We start from the raw sequence: 19,681 nt of genomic DNA on the forward strand, positions 1-19,681 counted from the left end.
AACCATAGCCTTGACTAGATGGACCTTTGTTGGAAAAGTAATATCTCTGCTTTTGAATATGCTATCTAGGTTGCTCATAACTTTTCTTCCAAGGAGTAAGTGTCTTTTAATTTCATGGCTGTAATCACCATCTGCAGTGATTTTGGAGCCCCAAAACATAAAGTCTGACACTGTTTCCACTGTTTCCCCATCTATTTCCTATGAAGTGATGGGACCAGATGCCATGATCTTTGCTTTCTGAATGTTGAGCTTTAAGCCAACTTTTTCACTCTCCACTTTCACTTTCATCAGAGGCTTTTTAGTTCCTCTTCACTTTCTGCCATAAGGGTGGTGTCATCTGCATATCTGAGGTTATTGATATTTCTCCCGGCAATCTTGATTCCAACTTGTGCTTCTTCCAGCCCAGCGTTTCTCATGATGTACTCCGCATATAAGATCAATAAGCAGGGTGACAATATACAGCCTTGAAGTACTCCTTTTCCTATTTGGAACCAGTCTGTTGTTCCATGTCCAGTTCTAACTGTTGCCTCCTGACCTGCATACAGGTTTCTCAATAGGCAGGTCAGGTGGTCTGGTATTTTCATCTCTTTCAGAATTTTCCACAGTTTATTGTGATCCATAGAGTCAAAGGCTTTGGCATAGTCAATAAAGCAGAAATAGATGTTATTCTGGAACTCTCTTGCTTTTTCCATGATCCAGCGGATGTTGGCAATTTGATCTCTGGTTCCTCTGCCTTTTCTAAAACTGGCTTGACCATCTGGAAGTTCATGGTTCACGTATTGTTGAAGCCTGGCTTGGAGAATTTTGACCATTACTTTACTAGCATGTGAGATGAGTGCAATTGTGCAGTAGTTTGAGCATTCTTTGGCATTGCCTTTCTTTGGGATTGGAATGAAAACTGACCTTTTCCAGTCCTGTGGCCACTGCTGAGTTTTCCAAATTTGCTGGCATATTGAATGCAGCACTTTCACAGCATCATCTTTCAGGATTTCAAATAGCTCAACTGGAATTCCATCACCTCCACTAGCTTTGTTCATAGTGATGCTTTCTAAGGCCCACTTGACTTCACATTCCAGGATGTCTGGCTCTAGATGAGTGATCACACCATCGTGATTATCCAGGTCGTGAAGATCTTTTTTGTACAGTTTTTCTGTGTATTTTTGCCACCTCTTCTTAATATCTTCTGCTTCTGTTAGTCCATACCATTTCTGTCCTTTATCGAGCCCATCTTTGCATGAAATGTTCCCTTGGTATCTCTAATTTTCTTGAAGAGATCTCCAGTCTTCCCCATTCTGTTGTTTTCCTCTATTTCTTTGCATTGATCGCTGAGGAAGGCTTTCTTATCTCTTCTTGCTATTCTTTGGAACTCTGTATTCAGATGCTTATATCTTTCCTTTTCTCCTTTGCTTTTTGCTTCTCTTCAAGGACCTTATTTCATTCTCCTGTGTTGATGCATACCCACCAGGGCCAGCTTCAAGTTTGCTTTGAAAAACTGGATTATATTAATGGTGCATGCATGCATGCTAAGTCACTTCAGTTACGTCTGACCCTGTGGGACCTCATAGATAGCAGCCTACCAGGCTCCTTTGTCCCTGGGATTCTCCAGGCAAGAATACTGGAATGGGTTGCCATTTCCTTCTCCAATGCACGCATGCATGCTAAGTCGCTTCAGTCATGTCCGACTCTGTGCAACCCTATGGACAGCAGCCCATCAGGCTCCTCTATCCAGAGGATTCTCCAGGCAAGAATACTGGAGTGAGTTGCCATTTCCTTCTCCTATATTAACAGTAGGCACTTGTATTCAGCAAAATATACTATTGAGGGTGAAAAGGTAAGTCACAGAGTGGGAGAAGGTATCAACAATGCATACATCCAGCAACTAGAACTCTCATATGCTGATGGTGAGAATCTAAATTTGTATAATTATCTTAGAAAACTATTTGGCAATATCTACTAACCCTGAACATATGGTCCAATCATTGCACTCATGAGTACAGATCCAGTAAATCTGCACACATATGTTACCAAAAGATATGTACAAGAACGTTCATTACAGCATTAAATGTAAGAGCCAAAAACTCGAAACTCAACTCAAATATTCATCCACAGTAAAATGGTGAACAGAGGTAGTAATATTCATACAATGGAATGTATTACACAACATGTAGATGAACTCTGGCTATAAAAAACAACATGGATGAAGCTCACAGACAAAATGTTAACTGAGAAACACAGAAGAGTACATAATGGGAGCTTCTCCTTAGATAAAGTTCATGAACAGGTGAAACTAATTCCTTGTTAGAAGTCAGGGTATGGTAACTTTGGGAAGGAAGAAGTAGTGACCAGAAGGGGGAATTAGGAGAGCTTCTGGGCTGTTGATAATGTCCTCTGTACTGATCTGTTTACTGTTTAAACAAGTGAAGTCACCTTGTGAAAACTCATACCAAAGTTCTGGGTACTTTCTGGAATCTGTTATACTTTAATAAGCAGCTTTTTTTCACTGCAGTCTATGATTTTGTGAAAATAGCATATCTACACCTTCAGTTTTATACCAAATCACATATATTGCTGCCACCATTTTTATTCCATACTAAGAATTTTATCTTTTTTCCCCCCTACTCTTAGCTCAAGGCTCACAAACTTCTCTCCACGAATGCTCCCAGCTTATATTTGACCTTTGCCAGAGTTAGTGGTTTCATGTACTTTTTAGAATTGTATGTTACTTGATGTTATTGCTGTGGATTTTGCTTTCTTTCAGATGCAACATGCAGCATTAAGAATGGCAGATGCAAGCAGTTTTGTAAAAGGGACACAGATAACAAGGTGGTTTGTTCCTGTACTGCTGGATACCGACTTGCAAAAGACCAAAAGTCCTGCGAACCAGCAGGTCAAAATCTAAGTTGTTTCTTTTTTTTTTTTTTATTTCGGCAGATATGTTTTCCAAATCCATATTTGAACTTTTAGCACCCTACATAATTTCATTCCTTGTTTTTACTTCTTTTTGAAATCACAGAAAAGACTAGTAGCATGGGCAAATTAATTTTTCAAATTGCACCATCATTTTGAATAGAAATTCTGTAATTGTCTTCCGTCTTCTTTTCTGTACCCAATTTTCTCCTTTGACCTTTATATCATGAAGCAATTGATTTGTGTGATTTCTGTATGTATATCTATAATTCATGAAGTCAAATTAATGTAGTAATCCTGTAATAAAAAAAATAAAAGATACATATGTGGTTGACTGATAGGCTTCTAGTACAAGGCTGGTGAATTTTAAGCATGATCTGTCCGAGCATAGCTGGTTTACACTGAGAAAGTTATTTTCTATCCTTCATTCTCAGCCTCAGTTTACACGCTTGGCATCAGAATAGTTCTGACAACTATCTGTTATGAGTTGTGTCAGGCTGATCGGCACAGTCAATCTATACAGCAGTGGACAAAGCAATGCTTCCCAGTTATGTCAACCACGCCACCATATTGACAGCTGACTGGTGTGTGGAGATCATCTCCACTTTTCATGCTGCTCTTCTCTGGAAATGAAGGCAGCAAAAACTTGGAATTTTTTTTTTTTTAATGTAGGCTCCACAGGATCAATTATATTTGATAAATGAGGGGCTTTTTTGAAGCAAACTGTATATAATTTCTTTTGCATTTCCAAAGCCTGCTAGCAAAGTGAAAGTGAAAGTGAAGTCGCTCAGTTGTGTCCAACTCTTTGCAACCCCATGGACTGTAGCCTACCAGGCTTCTCCATTTCTCTGTAACTGGGTTCAACACCTATCTTAGCAATGAACCTGGCAGAGGAAATTAAAGAAAGAACCAGAAGACAAGAGTATATAGACTGCACTAAAATGAAGAGTCTAATGCTTCAAGGACCTGCCTGCCTCCCATCCTTCTATCTGGTTCTTGACATACACAGCTTCAAACTAGCCTACCTAGGGAGAAGTATGTGTGTACCTGTTTTTACCTTTGACACCTAACTTCCAGTGTAGACAGACAGCATAGTAGCTAAATCATTATAAGTCCTTTTCTGTTATAAGAAAGAGAAAAAAAAGAGAACCACCTCCAACTATGAAGTGTTATTCTGAATATAGTCTTAGTTTTAGCAGAATAAATAAGCTAAACCTAAAATAAACTTTTCTGCCTTTCAATAGTAATGGTCCCTTTTCTTGAGCCAATGTTGATGATTTATATTTATACATACGTATTTTGAACTAATTTCCTGTTTTCCCAACCACATGCTGTCTTCATGATACTTTGCCACAGCTGGTTGCTATAGAAATGTCTGTTATAAGGAATGTGGATAGAAGGAAAGTGAGAAATGCAATGTGAAGTGACTTTGCTTGACTACAAATTTCCATTCTGCTTGTCCCTAGTGTATCAGTAGATGACTTCTTTTCTTTAGGTTATTTCCAACCCAAGGTAAAAGGTAGGCAGTGCCCAGGTAGATGTGGTGGTTATAATCATATTAATAATTTATTTAGTTAATACTCAACAGCCAGGTAATTAAATCACAATGATCTCTCCCCAATGGATACCTAAATTCCACCTTGGAATCTTGAAGGCATTTTGGTCTACAAAAGAAGTCCTGGAAATTCCCTGGCAGTCCAGTGCTCAGGACTCTGCATTCTCACTGCCAGAGGCCTGGATTTGATCCCTGGTTAGGAAACTAAAATCCCAAAAGCCATGCAGTGTGGCCTCAAAAAAGAAAAAATGAAATCTCGTTAACAATAAGGAGCAGACATCCCATTTACCTAATTCTAAAATCAAGGTTATATGGCACCAATCCCCAGACTTCCATTCAAGGACAGTACCTGTAAATAACACTTTTTCCGTAAAGAAACAGGAAGTCATTGGACTTCATATAAGTGAAAGTGAAGTCACTCAGTCATGTCTGATTCTTTGTGACCCCATGGACTGTAGCCTACCAGGCTCCTCCATCCATGGGATTTTCCAGGCAAGAATACTGGAGTGGGTTGCCATTTCCTTCTCCAGGACATCTTCCCAACCCAGGGATTCAACCCAGGTCTCCCGCATTGTAGGCAGACACTTTACTGTCTGAGCCACCAGGGAAGATAAAGTCTTAGGAAATTTGATTTGGGAACACCTCTTCTGTTTCTGTAAAGATGACAGATTCCTAAGCCAAATGTCCTTTTCATGAAGCATTTGAAAACTTTCCATAGAAATAATGCAATTAACCTCTTCGTTTGAGACTATATTCATTGATTCAATTTTTTTTTTTTTAATATCAATGGGCTTGCTTCTCAGACATGACAGGATGGGCCTCACTCTGGACTTTTGTCTGCTAGACAATGAGAAATACCAGCATACTAATTTTTTTTTTTCCATTTGTCTAGTGCCATTTCCCTGTGGACGAGTCTCTGTCTTACATGCTTCTAAGAAGCTCACCCGTGCTGAGACTATTTTTTCCAATATGAACTATGAAAATTCTTCTGAAGCTGAAATAATTTGGGATAACGTCACTCAAAGCAATCAATCATTCGATGACTTCAATCGTGTGGTTGGTGGTGAAGATGCTGCAAGAGGTCAATTCCCTTGGCAGGTACTCGGTGTTGATGGTGTGTCAAAACTGGAACCCAGTGGAAAAGGGACAGGCCAGGTGGGAGGCTGAGACTAGACATCAGCCAGACCTATTGGGATGAGGGAAATGTTTAGGCAGGCACGTTTCAGCATAAAGTAGGATGAGGAAATCCCCATAGGTGAGGAGCTGCTGAGAGAGAAATCCAGGGACAGCTACCACACAAGGCCAAGGAGAGTTTGGCATCAAGGACATGGCATAACAGGATTTCCAACAAGCAACAAGGATATCTGGAAGCGAGGTCACCAGTACTGGGGCTCTGGGTACTACTTCATCTTCAGCCCCTGGGAGAACTGGACAGAGTCAGAAAGTCTCTAGGTCCAGAGAAACTGGAGTATTTCGAAGGCATTTTTAAAAGAACTCAGGAAGGATTAAGGCAAGAACTGGGGTACTGGACCTAGGCAGGGCATAGGAGGTAGGGGCTTGGTCCAAGGCTGTAGTTCTCAAGGTGTGATAGCATCAGATTCACCTGGGAACTTGTTGGGACTATACATTTTCATGCTGTGCCCCAGACCTACAGGAGTCAGCAACTCTAGGGGTAGAACCCAGCAATCTGAGCACAAGCAAGCCCTTCAGGTTATTCTGACACACTGTACAATTGGAAACTCACTGGTCCAAAGGAAACAAACTTGTTATAGCAGCTAGGGTGTGTGTGTGTTAGTGGCTCAGTCATGTCCGACTCTTTGCAGCCCCGTGGACATCAGCCCACCAGGCTCCTCTGTCCATGGGATTTCCCAGGCAAGAATACTGGAGTGGGTACCCATTCCCTTCTCCAGGGGATCTTCCTGACCCAGGGATCAAACTCAGGTCTCCCGCATTTCAAGCAGATTCTTTACCGTCTGAGCCACCAGGGAAGCCCAGCAGCTAGGGTCCAAAACACCAAATAGTGGACTTATGGTACCTAGTCCCACATTTCTCCAGGTGTGATCTGCAGACAACACACATGAGAATCACCTGTCCTTGTTTTTGAGGTAACCAAGGGCTAGATTTGAAACCCCTCATTATATATCTTTTCATGTCTTCCTTGAGTGAGTGAAGTCGCTCAGTTGTGTCTGACTCTTTGCGACCACATGGACTGTAGCCTACCAGGCTCCTCTGTCCATGGGGTTTTCCAGGCAATAGTACTGGAGTGGGTTGCCATTTCCTTCTCCAGGGGATCTTCCCAACCCAGGGATTGAACCCGGGTCTCCCGCATTGTAGACAGATGCTTTACCATCTGAGCCACCAGGGAAGTCTTCCCTGCTGCACACTTAATAGTGAGTGTACCTGTTGTCTCCTTCCTATCAGCCTAGATAGGGTCATCTGCAGTGTTCAAGATCACTCATCCCCACACACATTTACTCGCTATTTGATCCTTATGAAGTAAGATTACTGACTGCAGAGGTACCAAGCACCAGGTTTCAGTCTTGTCTTTTCCAAATGTGAAGAGCCATGCTACTCTCTAGGATACTCCAGAAAGACCCTGTCACACTTTCACACTGATTCCTTCCTCACCAGAGAAACTCTCTCTCCACACCCACTGTACCCAATTTCTCACAAAAGGTGACTGGGTTTCAAAAGCAGGAGATAAACTGAATATACAAGTCACTTTTAGGGACATCCCTGGTGGTCCAGTGATTAAGAACTCACAGTCCTAATGCAGGGGGCCCAGGTTCAATCCCTGGTCAGGAAACTAGATCCCACATGACTCAGCTGAAGATTCTGTATGCTGCAACTAAGACCCAGCACAGCCAAATGGAAATTTTTTTTTAAAAAAAGTTTAAACTCACTTTTAGACACAACAAAACAGGAAAACAAAACAAAACAAAACAGAATCTCTCCCCATTTATGGATGAGTCAACTGCCACCATTTCACAGTTAATCTGCAAGGTAGAAATACCTGATTTGATTGCAGACCCGACTGCAACACCTCTGCTGAAGGCCAAGCATCAAGAGAAAGTGAGCAACTGCTATAGTTGCAACACCACCTAGAAAAGATTCAAAATGCTGCTGTGTCAGTAAAAGGGGATGGGGAATCACACGACCACGTGGGTGAAGCAATCTAGCAAAGAGGCCCAGATGGAGTTCAGTTTCCTATGGAGTAACGAATAATTTGAACGAACTGGAAACGTCTAACCTGTTCAAGAAAAGGGATCGGTAAGCTGTTGGCTGGCGAGAGCTGAAGGCCACAAGTGCAAGGGGACGATGACTTTTTCTTGGAGGATTTACGGATGAAAGTTCCAGGCAGGCAGGTGGACCCTGTTCCCGGTGAAAAAAGGCCGTTCCGGCCACTTGGGTCAGTCACGGGAGCTGGGCAGCTTGGGGAGCAGATCCGGTCGAGCAGATGCTCGTGGAATTGTTGACTTGAGGCACTGCTCTGTCCTGAAAACCGCAGTAGCAGGACAAGGCCATCCCAGACCGTTGAGGGCCCGGGCTTACCTGGTGGGAGATGAGACGGGGCAGGCTAGGGACCACGGCCACCGCGCCCCGCTCGAGACCCTAAGAAGCGAGCTCACCATTTGCGCGGCTGTCAGCGGCCGCGTGCATGCTTACCTTATTCTAGGGCTTTCAGTTCAACTTCCCCGCTGGAGGCAAAGCCGCTGCAGCCGTAGTGGGTTGGCCACAGGCCCTTCCCAGAACCCCCTGCATTTCCGGCTGCTCCGACCTCTGACCCCCAAGGTCAAAGGCACAGGCAGACTTGACCAATCTCTGACCTCTAATCCTGCATCATGGTAACAGAGGGCCCGAGAGATAAGTGGAGGCGTGAGGCCAGTTACCTGCATTTTCCTTCCAGATGCCCAGCTCTGGGTTCAGGGCCCCTGGAGAACTCGGGTAGTCTGCAGAGCCACTCAGGAGCCGAGAGAGGAAGCTAGAGGGTTGACTAGAGTCAGTATATCCTTGGCGGGGTGAGCGACTAAAACAGAACTCAAATTTCATACAGCTACAAAGGGAAGCGATGAAATATGTGAACATTAGAGAAAACAGGGAAATCGCAACACCTATATTATTAGACTACCTTCATCAACAGCTTAAAAGTCAGAAATTGGAGGAAGCAGCACTGAGTTTCAGCTTTCTAAACCTCTCACTTGCTTTTGGTCCTATTCGCTTGACCCTGCCAGCCAACAGTTCTGAGCATGTGCGAACCTGCCCACAAGAGCTCCACCCTCCTCTTCTGCTTTGACTTAGGATCTGTCTGGCCCTGGATGGGACGTGCCTGGTCTTTCTCTTTGGGTTTATCATGGGCCTCAGGTTCCATATTAGCCATAAGTATTGTATGTTTAATCTGAGCTACATGGCCTAGATGGTAAAGAATGTGCCTGCAATGCAGGAGACCTGTGTTCGATCTCTGGGTGGGGAAGATTCCCTGGAGAAGGGAATGGCTACCCACTCAAGTATTCTTGTGTAGAGAATCCCATGGACAGAGGAGCCTGGCAGGCTACAGTCCATGGGGTCTCAAAGAGTTAGACACAACTGAGAAACTCACACTTTCACTTTTCATTGTACATTTAATCGTTTGAAGATCATTCTAGGAGACTGAGAAAGCCAGAATACAATGGAAACTCAGTGGTTCAGTTTAGTTTAGTTCAGTTCAGTTCAGTTCAGTCGCTCAGCCGTGTCCAACTCTTTGTGACCCCATGAATCACAGAGTGCCAGGCCTCCCTGTCCATCACCAACTCCCAGAGTTCACCCAAACTCTGTCCATCGAGTCGGTGATGCCATCCAGCCATCTCATCCTCTGTTGTCCTCTTCTCCTCCTGCCCCCACTCCCTCCCAGCATCACAGTCTTTTCCAATGAGTCAACTCTTCACATGAGGTGGCCAAAGTACTGGAGTTTCAGCTTTAGCATCAGTCCTTCCAAAGAACACCCAGGACTGATCTCCTTTAGAATGGACTGGTTGGATCTCCTTGCAGTCCAAGGGACTCTCAAGAGTCTTCTCCAACACCACAGTTCAAAAGCATCAATTCTTCGGAGCTCAGCTTTCTTCACAAGTGGTTAAGCTTTCTTTAATCCTTTATATTGTTTTTGTTTAGTTATTCAATTGTGTCCAACTCTTACGACCCCGTGGACTGTAACTCGCCAGGATCCTCTGTCCATGGGATTCTCCAGGCAAGAATACTGGAGTGGGTTGTGCCTACACAGACCCAATTCTTTCCATTTGATTAGGACACACCCCCATGGCAGACAACAAGTAGTTACCATCTGTATACACTGGAACTTTCTCTTTCTTCTGGTGGATGGGTGAGTGGGGGTGGATATTGGGAGGAAGATAAGATATTACATGAACTTCCTAAGACTATAGATATATATTCACTTGAAAAGATAATCTATTTTTCTTAGCTCAGATTATACAGTTCCAATTAGCACAAATGAAAACATGACATATGTAATCTCATCTGGCCCCACAAAACTATTTTGGACTGAACATTTAGAGAATTCTTCTCTAGGATGGTTTGATGAAGTCTATTTCAATGACTGGGTTTCCCTGGTGGCTCAGATGGTAAAGTATCTGCCTGCAATGCAGATGTCAATACTAGTCTAGTTAACCATTAAAAGCTAAAAGTGATCCTCCCCTCTGTGCTCAGAAAAATGAACGAGGGCCAAGGGCTGGGTGAATCACATCTGTAGGCTTAATAAGCCATACATCATGTAGAAATGATTTAGCTCTTTATACGTAAGAGAACAAGTATGCAAAGAAAAATTGTTAGGAGGTGGCTAGGTAGGGAGAGTAAGAGTTTACTGAAACGACAGAGAAAGGTCAAGTTTGAGTTAAAAGGTTAAAAAAGGAACAACAGGGGAGAAGCTATTACTCTAGGCTGGCATTGTCAGTGAAGAACATCAAAATAGATATGTGAATGTGTATTTTGCAGATGTATGTGGGTGTGTTTGGTGTATATCTGTGTGTGTGTGAAAGGGAAAATGCGCTCCTGTTAGGATATGACAAACATTAAAATGTTTGACAGATCAGCACTCAGACACCTTTTTCAGAACATATGCTTTCCCATTTTTCTGATCGTTCTCCAAAGTGATGTCATACAAGAACCTGTCCTTGGCCATGCAGACAGTTCATCCCCAAACAGCTAACGTTTAGATAGCTGTGATCCTGAAGTAGTCAAGTAAACATTCCAAAACCAAGTCACTTGAAATATTTTTCAATGCAAATATATTTTAGGGCTTTTTCTTGGCAAAGATGTCCACCAAAATTTCTAATACTAATCAGGAATGGGAAAAAAAAAAAAAACACCACTCTTCAGGCTTGAAAGGACACAACTGTATTTCTCAGCCATCCACCAGAACAGCATAGGAGCTCCAGGCAGCAAGTCTTTGGCAGGAATCAGACTAGCTACAACATAGTCTCTGTGCCCGAGGCTGTGGCTATAATTCACTCTGGCCTAACTAGCCCATTAAGCTGAGAGATGTCCAAGTTGCCTCTCATATAGAGGGTAAGCACCATTATATCATTGTATATGAATGTTTAACTCCTGTTACTTGAGCAGATGTATTCAGTTGTAGTCATGAGGCCCAGTAAAGAACAGTGTTGTGCAAATTCGCCTGGTGAGGATACTCACCTGAGGTCTGGCCCAGTTTCAAGAACTGGCAACCAGTGCAGTTGCAGGGCCCTGTCTTCCAAATGGTCCCACATTTGTAGTTCAACGCTTTGCATTTGTGGGGTTTTTTTTTTTTAATTTTTATTTTACTTTACAATACTGTATTGGTTTTGCCATACATTGACATGAATCTGCCACGGGGGTACATGAGTTCCCAATCCTGAACCCCCCTCCCACCTCTCTCCCCATATCATCTCTCTGGGTCATCCCAGTGCACCAGCCTCAAGCATCCTGTATCCTGTATTGAACCTAGACTGGCGATTTGTTTCTTACATGATAGTGTACGTTTCAATGCCATTCTCCCAAATCATCCCACCCTCTCTCTCTCCCACAGAGTCCAAAAGTCTATTCTATACATCTGTGTCTCTTTTACTGTCTCACATACAGGGTTATCATTACCATCTTTCTAAATTCCATATTTATGTGTTAATATACTGTATTGGTGTTTTTCTTTCTGGCTTACTTCACTCTGTATAATCAGCTCCAGTTTCATCCACCTCATTAGAATGGATTCAAATGTATTCTTTTTGCATTTGTGTTTTATAACTCATGTTCAATGAGACAATGGAGCATGTGAGCGCTGGTAACCTGGAACCTCAAGTCACTGCAGGTTCACCTCTCAGTACCATGCAGGGGTGGATTCTTGATCTCCCTCTCCCCTGTCCCCTGGTGCCTTGGCTAGCTCTCTCTCCCCTTTCCCCAGCCGCCCAATGACCACTGCCACCGCCAACCCTTGGCACACTGGCATATGCCCCCTCCTCACTGCCAACAGCTACTGTTGTCATCCTCCTCTAGCATAGGCACGCAGAGACTTGAAGCTGGGTGCCCAGACTCTATGCCATTTGAGGAAGGGGCATGGCCACATGGCATCTCACATGGTCAGAAATGTGTCCTAGCACATTTTGAGGGGGAGTAATGGGGGCAAACCTCTTGCCTCCCTTCATTCCAGGAACTGAACATATCCTGACATGCAAGGTGAAATCCCCTGGGAGTCACCATTGGCTATTGATTGCTTCAGTGGACCAGTGGGAAGGGAAGATGGCATGAAGGCACCAGCACAGGGCTGGTGGGAGAGGGGACCTGGCAACTGACAGCTGCATTTGTGAGTGCCTGTTCTGTGCCCCTGGGCACCTGTGAGTGCCTGCGCTCACCCAGTGGCTATGCCCCACACATGAGGGAGCCCAACTTTAAACAGTAAATTCACAACACCATGATAGGTTGTGAGAGACCACAGAAAAAAAGCAAAACTGTTTTATTTTAGTATCTTCCATGACAATTTTTCCTAGCTTGAACAAGGGGACCTGCATTTTCATTTTGCAACAAGCCCTGCAAATTATGTAGCCAGCTCCTCCTGGAGCAATCACTTTTAAAACATAAAGGTCACCAAGCCATGGAAATTCTGAAACAGAATTTCTCGAATTTAATTATGCATAAGGATATTCTGGAGATCTGCATTTTCTCCCATCCCATGCAGCAAATATTCTGATGAAATCTTAGTGGGCTCCCAAAGCTGCATTTTATAAATCCCCCAGATGCAATTGGTCCACCAAGCACACTAGGAGAAATACTGGGTGCTTAGAAGCCTCACCACTAACTAATCTTAACTAACTGCATATCTAAACCTCTGTTTGCTCGTCTGTATGGATGTGCCACTCCACAAAGTGTTGTGAGTATTAAATGTACATGAAACACTTAGCACAATGATTTGTCCATAGTGAGCAATACAGATTCAAAAAAAAATTAAGATCATTGTTGAGTCTGGACAGTGGGTGAACTGGTGTTTATTATGTTGTGTGAGTTTTCCTATTTTTTTTTTTTCAACATGAAAACGACAGCTAGAATGAGAGGGAAACCTGTGTTTAGAAAAGAGTGTCAGAGGCTTGCAGTGAGTCAGCTCCATAGGTCTCCATGTGGGAGGCTAGTGCTTTAGTGTCTAGGATTAGCCAGGGTTCAGTAAATAGAATTCAGGACAAAAAGAATCTTCACTAGAATATGCCCCCAAGGACCTTCTCAGACTCACACCAGAAAGGAGTGACCACCCCCTTTTCCTAGTTTATTATGAATGGGCTTATGCCTGAGGCTGTATGTGCTTCAGTAAAAGGGCAGCAGTGCCCACAAAGGGTTTACCAAATGTTGAGTGTGCCCTCTAGTGTTCACACTTCCCAGCTTTCTTCCTGAAGAGGTGGACCAAGGCCCTTGCATACACAGGAAGTGAAAATTCTCCAAGTTGATCTAGACATTGAGGTGGTAAAAATATCCATAGTCCACTCTGGTTATATGATGAATGTATAGATGAAAGAATGGATTTGCCTCGTATCTAATCACAGCCAGGCTCAAGATAGTGCTTAAACATCTCTGTCCCCAAATCAAACATAGCTTAGCAGATCTTTTAGGACAGGGCAGCTTACAGATCCAGTGAGGGGAGGTGGAGACGGTAGGGGGGAGACCGGAAGGAGTGCACAAGTTTGGCTGTTGCTCCCTGCCTGAATGGGCATAGCACAGCCATTAAGTCTCCTTTCATATCATTCTTGTTGAGAAAGGGCTTGAAAAGATCTCCTGGAAAAGTCAGTAGTTTTTCTTTCAAATGCTCTATGGCAAGCAGATTTCCTCGTGCATGGACAGGAGACTCAGTAATCACTTGATCTCCAGGAGTCAAGTCAGTGCCTTTCTGAATATACCAGCCATATCCCCAAGAAGCAATTTATGCTATCAGAGAACCTGACTTGCCTGGAAAAGAAATCCAAGGACCCCACATCATACAAAGAAGCTATTTCCTCCTAGTTGCCTCATCTAGCACTCCCCCTGGCTATCACTGCTCATTCTCTTCAAGACAGTTTCAGAAATGGCTTTTTTGATTGTGCTCCAAGAATACTAAGACGTCTTCAAAACTGACACTTGCCAGAACCACTACACTTCAGCCAGCACCTAGAAGCCAACTTTTTGCTCACTCCTCTAAACAGCACACGTGTTTTTGTTGTTGTTGTTGTTGTTGTTGTTGTAGATCAAATATATTATGTAGTAAGATTCATCATTCTGTTTCCACAGGTCCTTTTGCATGGTGAAATTGCTGCTTTCTGTGGAGGGTCCATCGTTAATGAAAAATGGGTTGTAACTGCAGCCCACTGCATCAAGCCTGGTGTTAAAATTACTGTTGTTGCAGGTAAATAAACAAGGGATGGTAATTGTTTGCAACAGCCTAGATCTTCTATATGACTGCTATATCATTTGGGTATTGGTTTAGTCGCTAAGTCATGTCCAACTCTTGCGACCCATGGACTGTAGCCTGCCAGGCTCCTCTGTCCACGGAATTTCCCAGGCAAGAATACTAGAGTGGGTTGCCATTTCCTTCTCTAGGGGATCTTCCTGACCCAGGGATTGAATCCCCGTCTCCGGCACTGCAGGCAGATTCTTTACCGACTAAGCCACCAGGGAAGCCCATATCATATTTTACTAGAGTCTATTAAGATCATTGCTAAATAAGTGGAACTAGTGGTAGAGAGGCCATCTTTTCCAAATCCAACTTATTCCATCCTTATTTTTTATTATTGTTTTCTGGCCACACCACACAGCATGTGGGATCTTAGTTCCCTAGTTCAGTTCAGTTCAGTTCATTTCCGTCACTCAGTCATGTCCGACTCTTTGCGACCCCATGAATCACAGTACGCCAGGCCTCCCTGTCCATCACCAACTCCCGGCGTTCACTCAAACTCATGTCCATCGAGGCGGTGATGCCATCCAGCCATCTCATCCTCTGTCATCCCCTTCTGCTCCCGCCTCCAATCCCTCCCAGCATCAGGGTCTTTTCCAATGAGTCAACTCTTCGCCTGAGGTGGCCAAAGTACTGGAGTTTCAGCTTCAGCACCAGTCCTTCCAGCGAACACCCAGGACTGATCTCCTTTAGGATGGACTGGTTGGATCTCCTTGCAGTCCAAGGGACTCTCAAGAGTCTTCTCCAACACCACATATGTAGATGACACCACTCTTATGGTAGAAAGTGAAGAGGAACTAAAAAGCCTCTGATGAAAGTGAAAGAGGAGAGTGAAAAAGTTGGCTTAAAGCTCAACATTCAGAAAACTAAGATCATGGCATCTGGTCCCATCACTTCATGGGAAATAGATGAGGAAACAGTGTCAGACTTTATTTTTGGGGGCTCCAAAATCACTGCAGATGGTGATTGCAGCCATGAAATTAAAAGACGCTTACTCCTTGGAAGGAAAGTTATGACCAGCCTAGATAGTTCCCCGCCCAGGCATCAAACTTGAGCCCCCTGCGTTGGAAGGTGGACTCTTGACCACTGGACCACCAGGGAAATCCCTCTGCATCATTCTTTTGGCAGACCTTAACTAGCACTCATCTCAGTGCAAATATACTTATCTATTGATGTGTCTATTTCCCCACCAGACTGAGCCTTTGCAAAAGCCATGTCATATCACTGATGCTTGTATCCTTACCCCTGGCACAAGCTGTAACCCGCCCTCAATTGACATTTGAATGAATGACCAAATGAATGTATTATCTGTACTCAAAAAAGTGGTCAAAATCCTTGAAATTGGGAATGAGTTTGAGCAAGCTCCAGGAGTTGGTGATAGACAGGAAAGCCTGATGTGCTGCAGTCCATGGGGTCACAAACAGTCGGACATGACTGAGTGACTGAACTGAACTGAGGATAATTCATAACAAGTCAGTTCATTATCACCTGTGAACAGGATGAGACTCGTAAACAGCATGGGTGAACAGATCCATCTATCTGATGGTCCTGAATGACTTTTTGCTCTGAAAAGTATGCATTGGCCCTCAACTAAGTTTCACCAAAATCATAACAATACAAAAATAAAATATTTGACACTTGATTGGCAGGTAATTCAATGGTGCCAAGTGGACACTTGGAGAATCTGCTTCTTTATGTGAAAGGTGATATGTGACTGAAGAGAAATTTATTTCAGTGGGTGAATATAAGCTGCCAGCTAAGGATAGGGGCTTCCCTGGTGGCTCAGTCAGTAAAGAATCCACCTGCAATGCAGGAGATCGCCTGTAGTGCAGGAGACTGGGGTTCTATCCCTGGGTCAGGAAGATCCCCTGGAGAAGGAAATGACAACCCATTACAGTATTCTTGCCTGGGAAGTCCCATGTACAGAGGAGCCTGGTGGTCTCTAGCCCATGGGGTCACAAGAGTCAGACACAACTGAGCGACTAAAACCACTACAAAGAAGTGATGCTAGATGGACACTTGGAAAACGTGTTTCTTTGTGGGAGAGACTGTGGCTCAAAAAGACATTTCTTTTCTATAGGTGAGCATAACACCGAGAAGCCAGAACCTACAGAGCAAAAGCGAAATGTGATCCGTGCTATTCCTTACCACGGCTACAATGCATCTATTAATAAGTACAGCCACGACATTGCTCTCCTGGAGCTGGATGAACCCTTAGAGCTAAATAGCTATGTAACCCCTATTTGCATTGCTGACAGGGAATACACAAACATCTTCCTCAAATTTGGTTACGGTTATGTGAGTGGCTGGGGCAAAGTCTTCAACAGAGGGAGGTCAGCCTCAATTCTTCAGTACCTGAAAGTTCCACTTGTTGACCGAGCCACGTGTCTTCGATCCACAAAGTTCACCATCTACAATCACATGTTCTGTGCCGGCTACCATGAGGGAGGTAAAGATTCATGCCAAGGAGACAGTGGGGGACCCCATGTTACTGAAGTGGAAGGTACCAGTTTCTTAACTGGAATTATTAGCTGGGGTGAAGAGTGTGCAATGAAAGGAAAATATGGCATATATACCAAGGTGTCCCGGTATGTCAACTGGATTAAGGAAAAAACAAAGCTCACATAAAGAAAAATGCATTTCCAAGGCTGACATATTTGGAATTGAACATGGACAAGGCCCTTTACTAACTAATCACTTTCCCATCTCTTTAGATTTGAGTGTATACCTTCTATGAATATTCCTTTTTCTCTTTTTGGGGAGAAGTCTAGCTAGACTTCATATTTTACTAGAATAAGTAGATAAGAAAATGTAATCACTAGAGAAACATACTGTGGTGGGAAATTGTGGTCATGCCTTCAGGTCCAGCCCTTGACCAAATTGTGAAGTTAAGTTCTTCATCCTGCCCATCAGGCGTTGTAGTTCTCCACTGGAGCAACTCACTGCTTCTCTGTCCTTAGCAGCATTCCACATGCCAGATCTTTCTTACATCCCCGCACCAAGTTAAAATTTATTGTATCTGTATCCAGGATATTTGGTCTAGTCCATCATAAGGCCAGCCCCACATTCATCCAGGAAGAACATAGGAGCAGCTGAGAGATTAAAAGTCATGGGAAACACTACTTCTTTTTCAATATCCTTATTTCTGCATCCTTTATCCTTTCCACCTCCTAATGCCCAAATCACCTTTTCTCTTTCTCTCCCCTTTTCCCTACATAGGCATTAAAGGAGGGAAAGGAAGCATTGTACTGTTTCACTGCTGTGCAGTTTACTGCTGTGCACCTATCAAACCCAGACTTGCTCTCAGTTTGGTCTTGAACCACCTTTTCATCACACAGAGATAAAGTAAGGTGCCTGATCTTGGAGGAAAAGTTCCTCTCAGACAGTCACATTATTAAAATAATACATAATGAAAGGAATGACCCATAAGAGTAGTTTCCTATGGACTTGTAATTGTGTTGTTAAGGAGGTTTGACTAGACATGGTTCCATGAAGGCAAACGGGCATGTCATTATAACCAAGAAAACTGACATATAGCCAGGTGAGTTGACAGCTTGCAAGTAGAGTGAATAGTGTATTCAAGAAAACTCATTGGTGTGTCTCCAGTGTTGTTCGTGGCTAAGGAAGAAATTGCTCAGACCAGAAAACATGAGCATCATGCCTCCTAGACTGGCATATTGCTACAGTGGAGAGGGCTGCACCAGGCTTACAGACATGTATCATTCCCATGAGCCAGTAAACTCCCTTTTGCTGGTTCCATGCTCACCAGACCACTTTTTTTATTATTATTATAATTAGGCCTTCTATATTATATTCTCTAGAGGGTTATTGACCAACCAATATATCAATCAATCACATCAATATTGTGATCTATTAGACTATTTCCCTTTGTGAATTAAACTGATGTTCTGATTCACACCTTAGCTTTTCATTAATTTGGTTGATGTGAATAATTTACCCTGCATGTGATCACATGTGGAACTACTGACAACACCATGTTTTGGATGACTTTGACCCAACAAAGCTGCTGCTGCCCCTGCCCTCATGTTTGTGAGGCCCCCATCCAGGCCTCACACTTGCTCATTTCTTTCAACTTACTTTCATTAATCCCTTTTTTCCTTGAGTTTTTCAAATACAAGTATCAATAAATGTAGTTTTCAATTCCTCAAAAAGTGTTTTTTGTTGAATCATTCAAAGAGAGGGCTCCCAAATACTACATTTGGCAGGACACTCAAAAGAATGCATCCAACTGCCATATGACACAGCAGAGATTTGATGCTCTGTTGTCATGCAGCTTTCATGGGAGACAGTGTGTGCTGTGTCCTGGTGAGGACAGTGGTCTGGATCCACACAGAACAGAATTGAGTCTAAATATTTGTGAATATGGCTTTGGATAAGTCACTCCACATTTTAAAAAGAGATTTTTATTTACTTGGCTGTGCCAGGTCTTAGTTGCAGCATGTGAAGTCTTACTCCCTGACCAGGGATCAAACCCAGGTCTCCTGCATTGGGAGCACAGAGTCTTAGCCACTAGACCACCAGGGAAGTCCTAGTCACTCTACATTTTGTGCCTTGACTTCTGCATCGTGTAATGATAGAGTTTGACAGAATGGTCTCCAAGGGCCCTTTTTGACCTTGTGATAGTCAGTGAGTTCACGTTCTTCCACTCTTTTATTCAACAAATATTCAAGGAGTGATTACTGTATGCCAGCCTCCAATAGTGTTTATTACATTTGAGTTCACATTTGTATAGTTTGTGAGTTAACTAAAATAATGTATGTGAATTGCCTTGTTGTCGCCTACTATGCTACTACACAATAGTTGCTCAGTAAATGTTAGCTAAATCTGAATCCATGTTTATCCCACAATAGGAATTACTCTTGTATCAAGTTATCAGGAGAAGAGGCCAAACTTAAATAAAAACAATGCCTAGCATTGAGGTTTCATGAACAAACAAAAGAAATCAATTTGGCTATTGTTGGCTAAAGGCGAGAGGAGACACTGTGATTATCCACCTTAGGTTTGAGTAGGACACTGATTCATGTATGGAAACGCGTTGCTTCACATTTGAACGACGCAAGGTCTGTAGCCCCAGCGCTCTGAGATTGGTAAAAGGGAGCCGGCCTTGTTGCCATGGTGACCACCCTTTACAAAGAGAGCAATAGGGGCGTGGTCTTACACTTCCTGTGATTGGTCTTCCCTGCGGCAGAGGGAGGAGCTCCTGGGCCCACCAGTCTCGAGCCACAGTCTTTTAGCCCATGAGTTCAAAAATGACTGCATTCTTTAAGAGC

General features: G+C 43.3%; 1 protein-coding gene across 2 annotated transcripts in view; it reads left to right on the top strand.

Moving 5' to 3' along the window:
* The window catches only part of F9 (coagulation factor IX), a 36,463-nt gene extending 17,814 nt beyond the window's left edge, over positions 1-18,649 (top strand). Inside the window, exons 4-7 of one of the 2 annotated variants that reach the window (XM_068962095.1) lie at positions 2,759-2,887; positions 5,355-5,560; positions 14,228-14,342; positions 16,471-18,649. In XM_068962095.1, the coding sequence (XP_068818196.1) occupies positions 2,759-2,887; positions 5,355-5,560; positions 14,228-14,342; positions 16,471-17,018 (998 nt within the window). In that variant the 3' untranslated portion in view covers positions 17,019-18,649. The remainder of the gene's footprint in view (positions 1-2,758; positions 2,888-5,354; positions 5,561-14,227; positions 14,343-16,470) is intronic. The other variant, XM_068962094.1, reaches the window with a different exon arrangement.
* Positions 18,650-19,681: the final 1,032 nt, after the last annotated feature.

The sequence above is a fragment of the Capricornis sumatraensis genome, chromosome X, assembly GCF_032405125.1.
Source record: "Capricornis sumatraensis isolate serow.1 chromosome X, serow.2, whole genome shotgun sequence".
In the NCBI taxonomy this organism is placed as follows: Eukaryota; Metazoa; Chordata; class Mammalia; order Artiodactyla; family Bovidae; genus Capricornis; species Capricornis sumatraensis.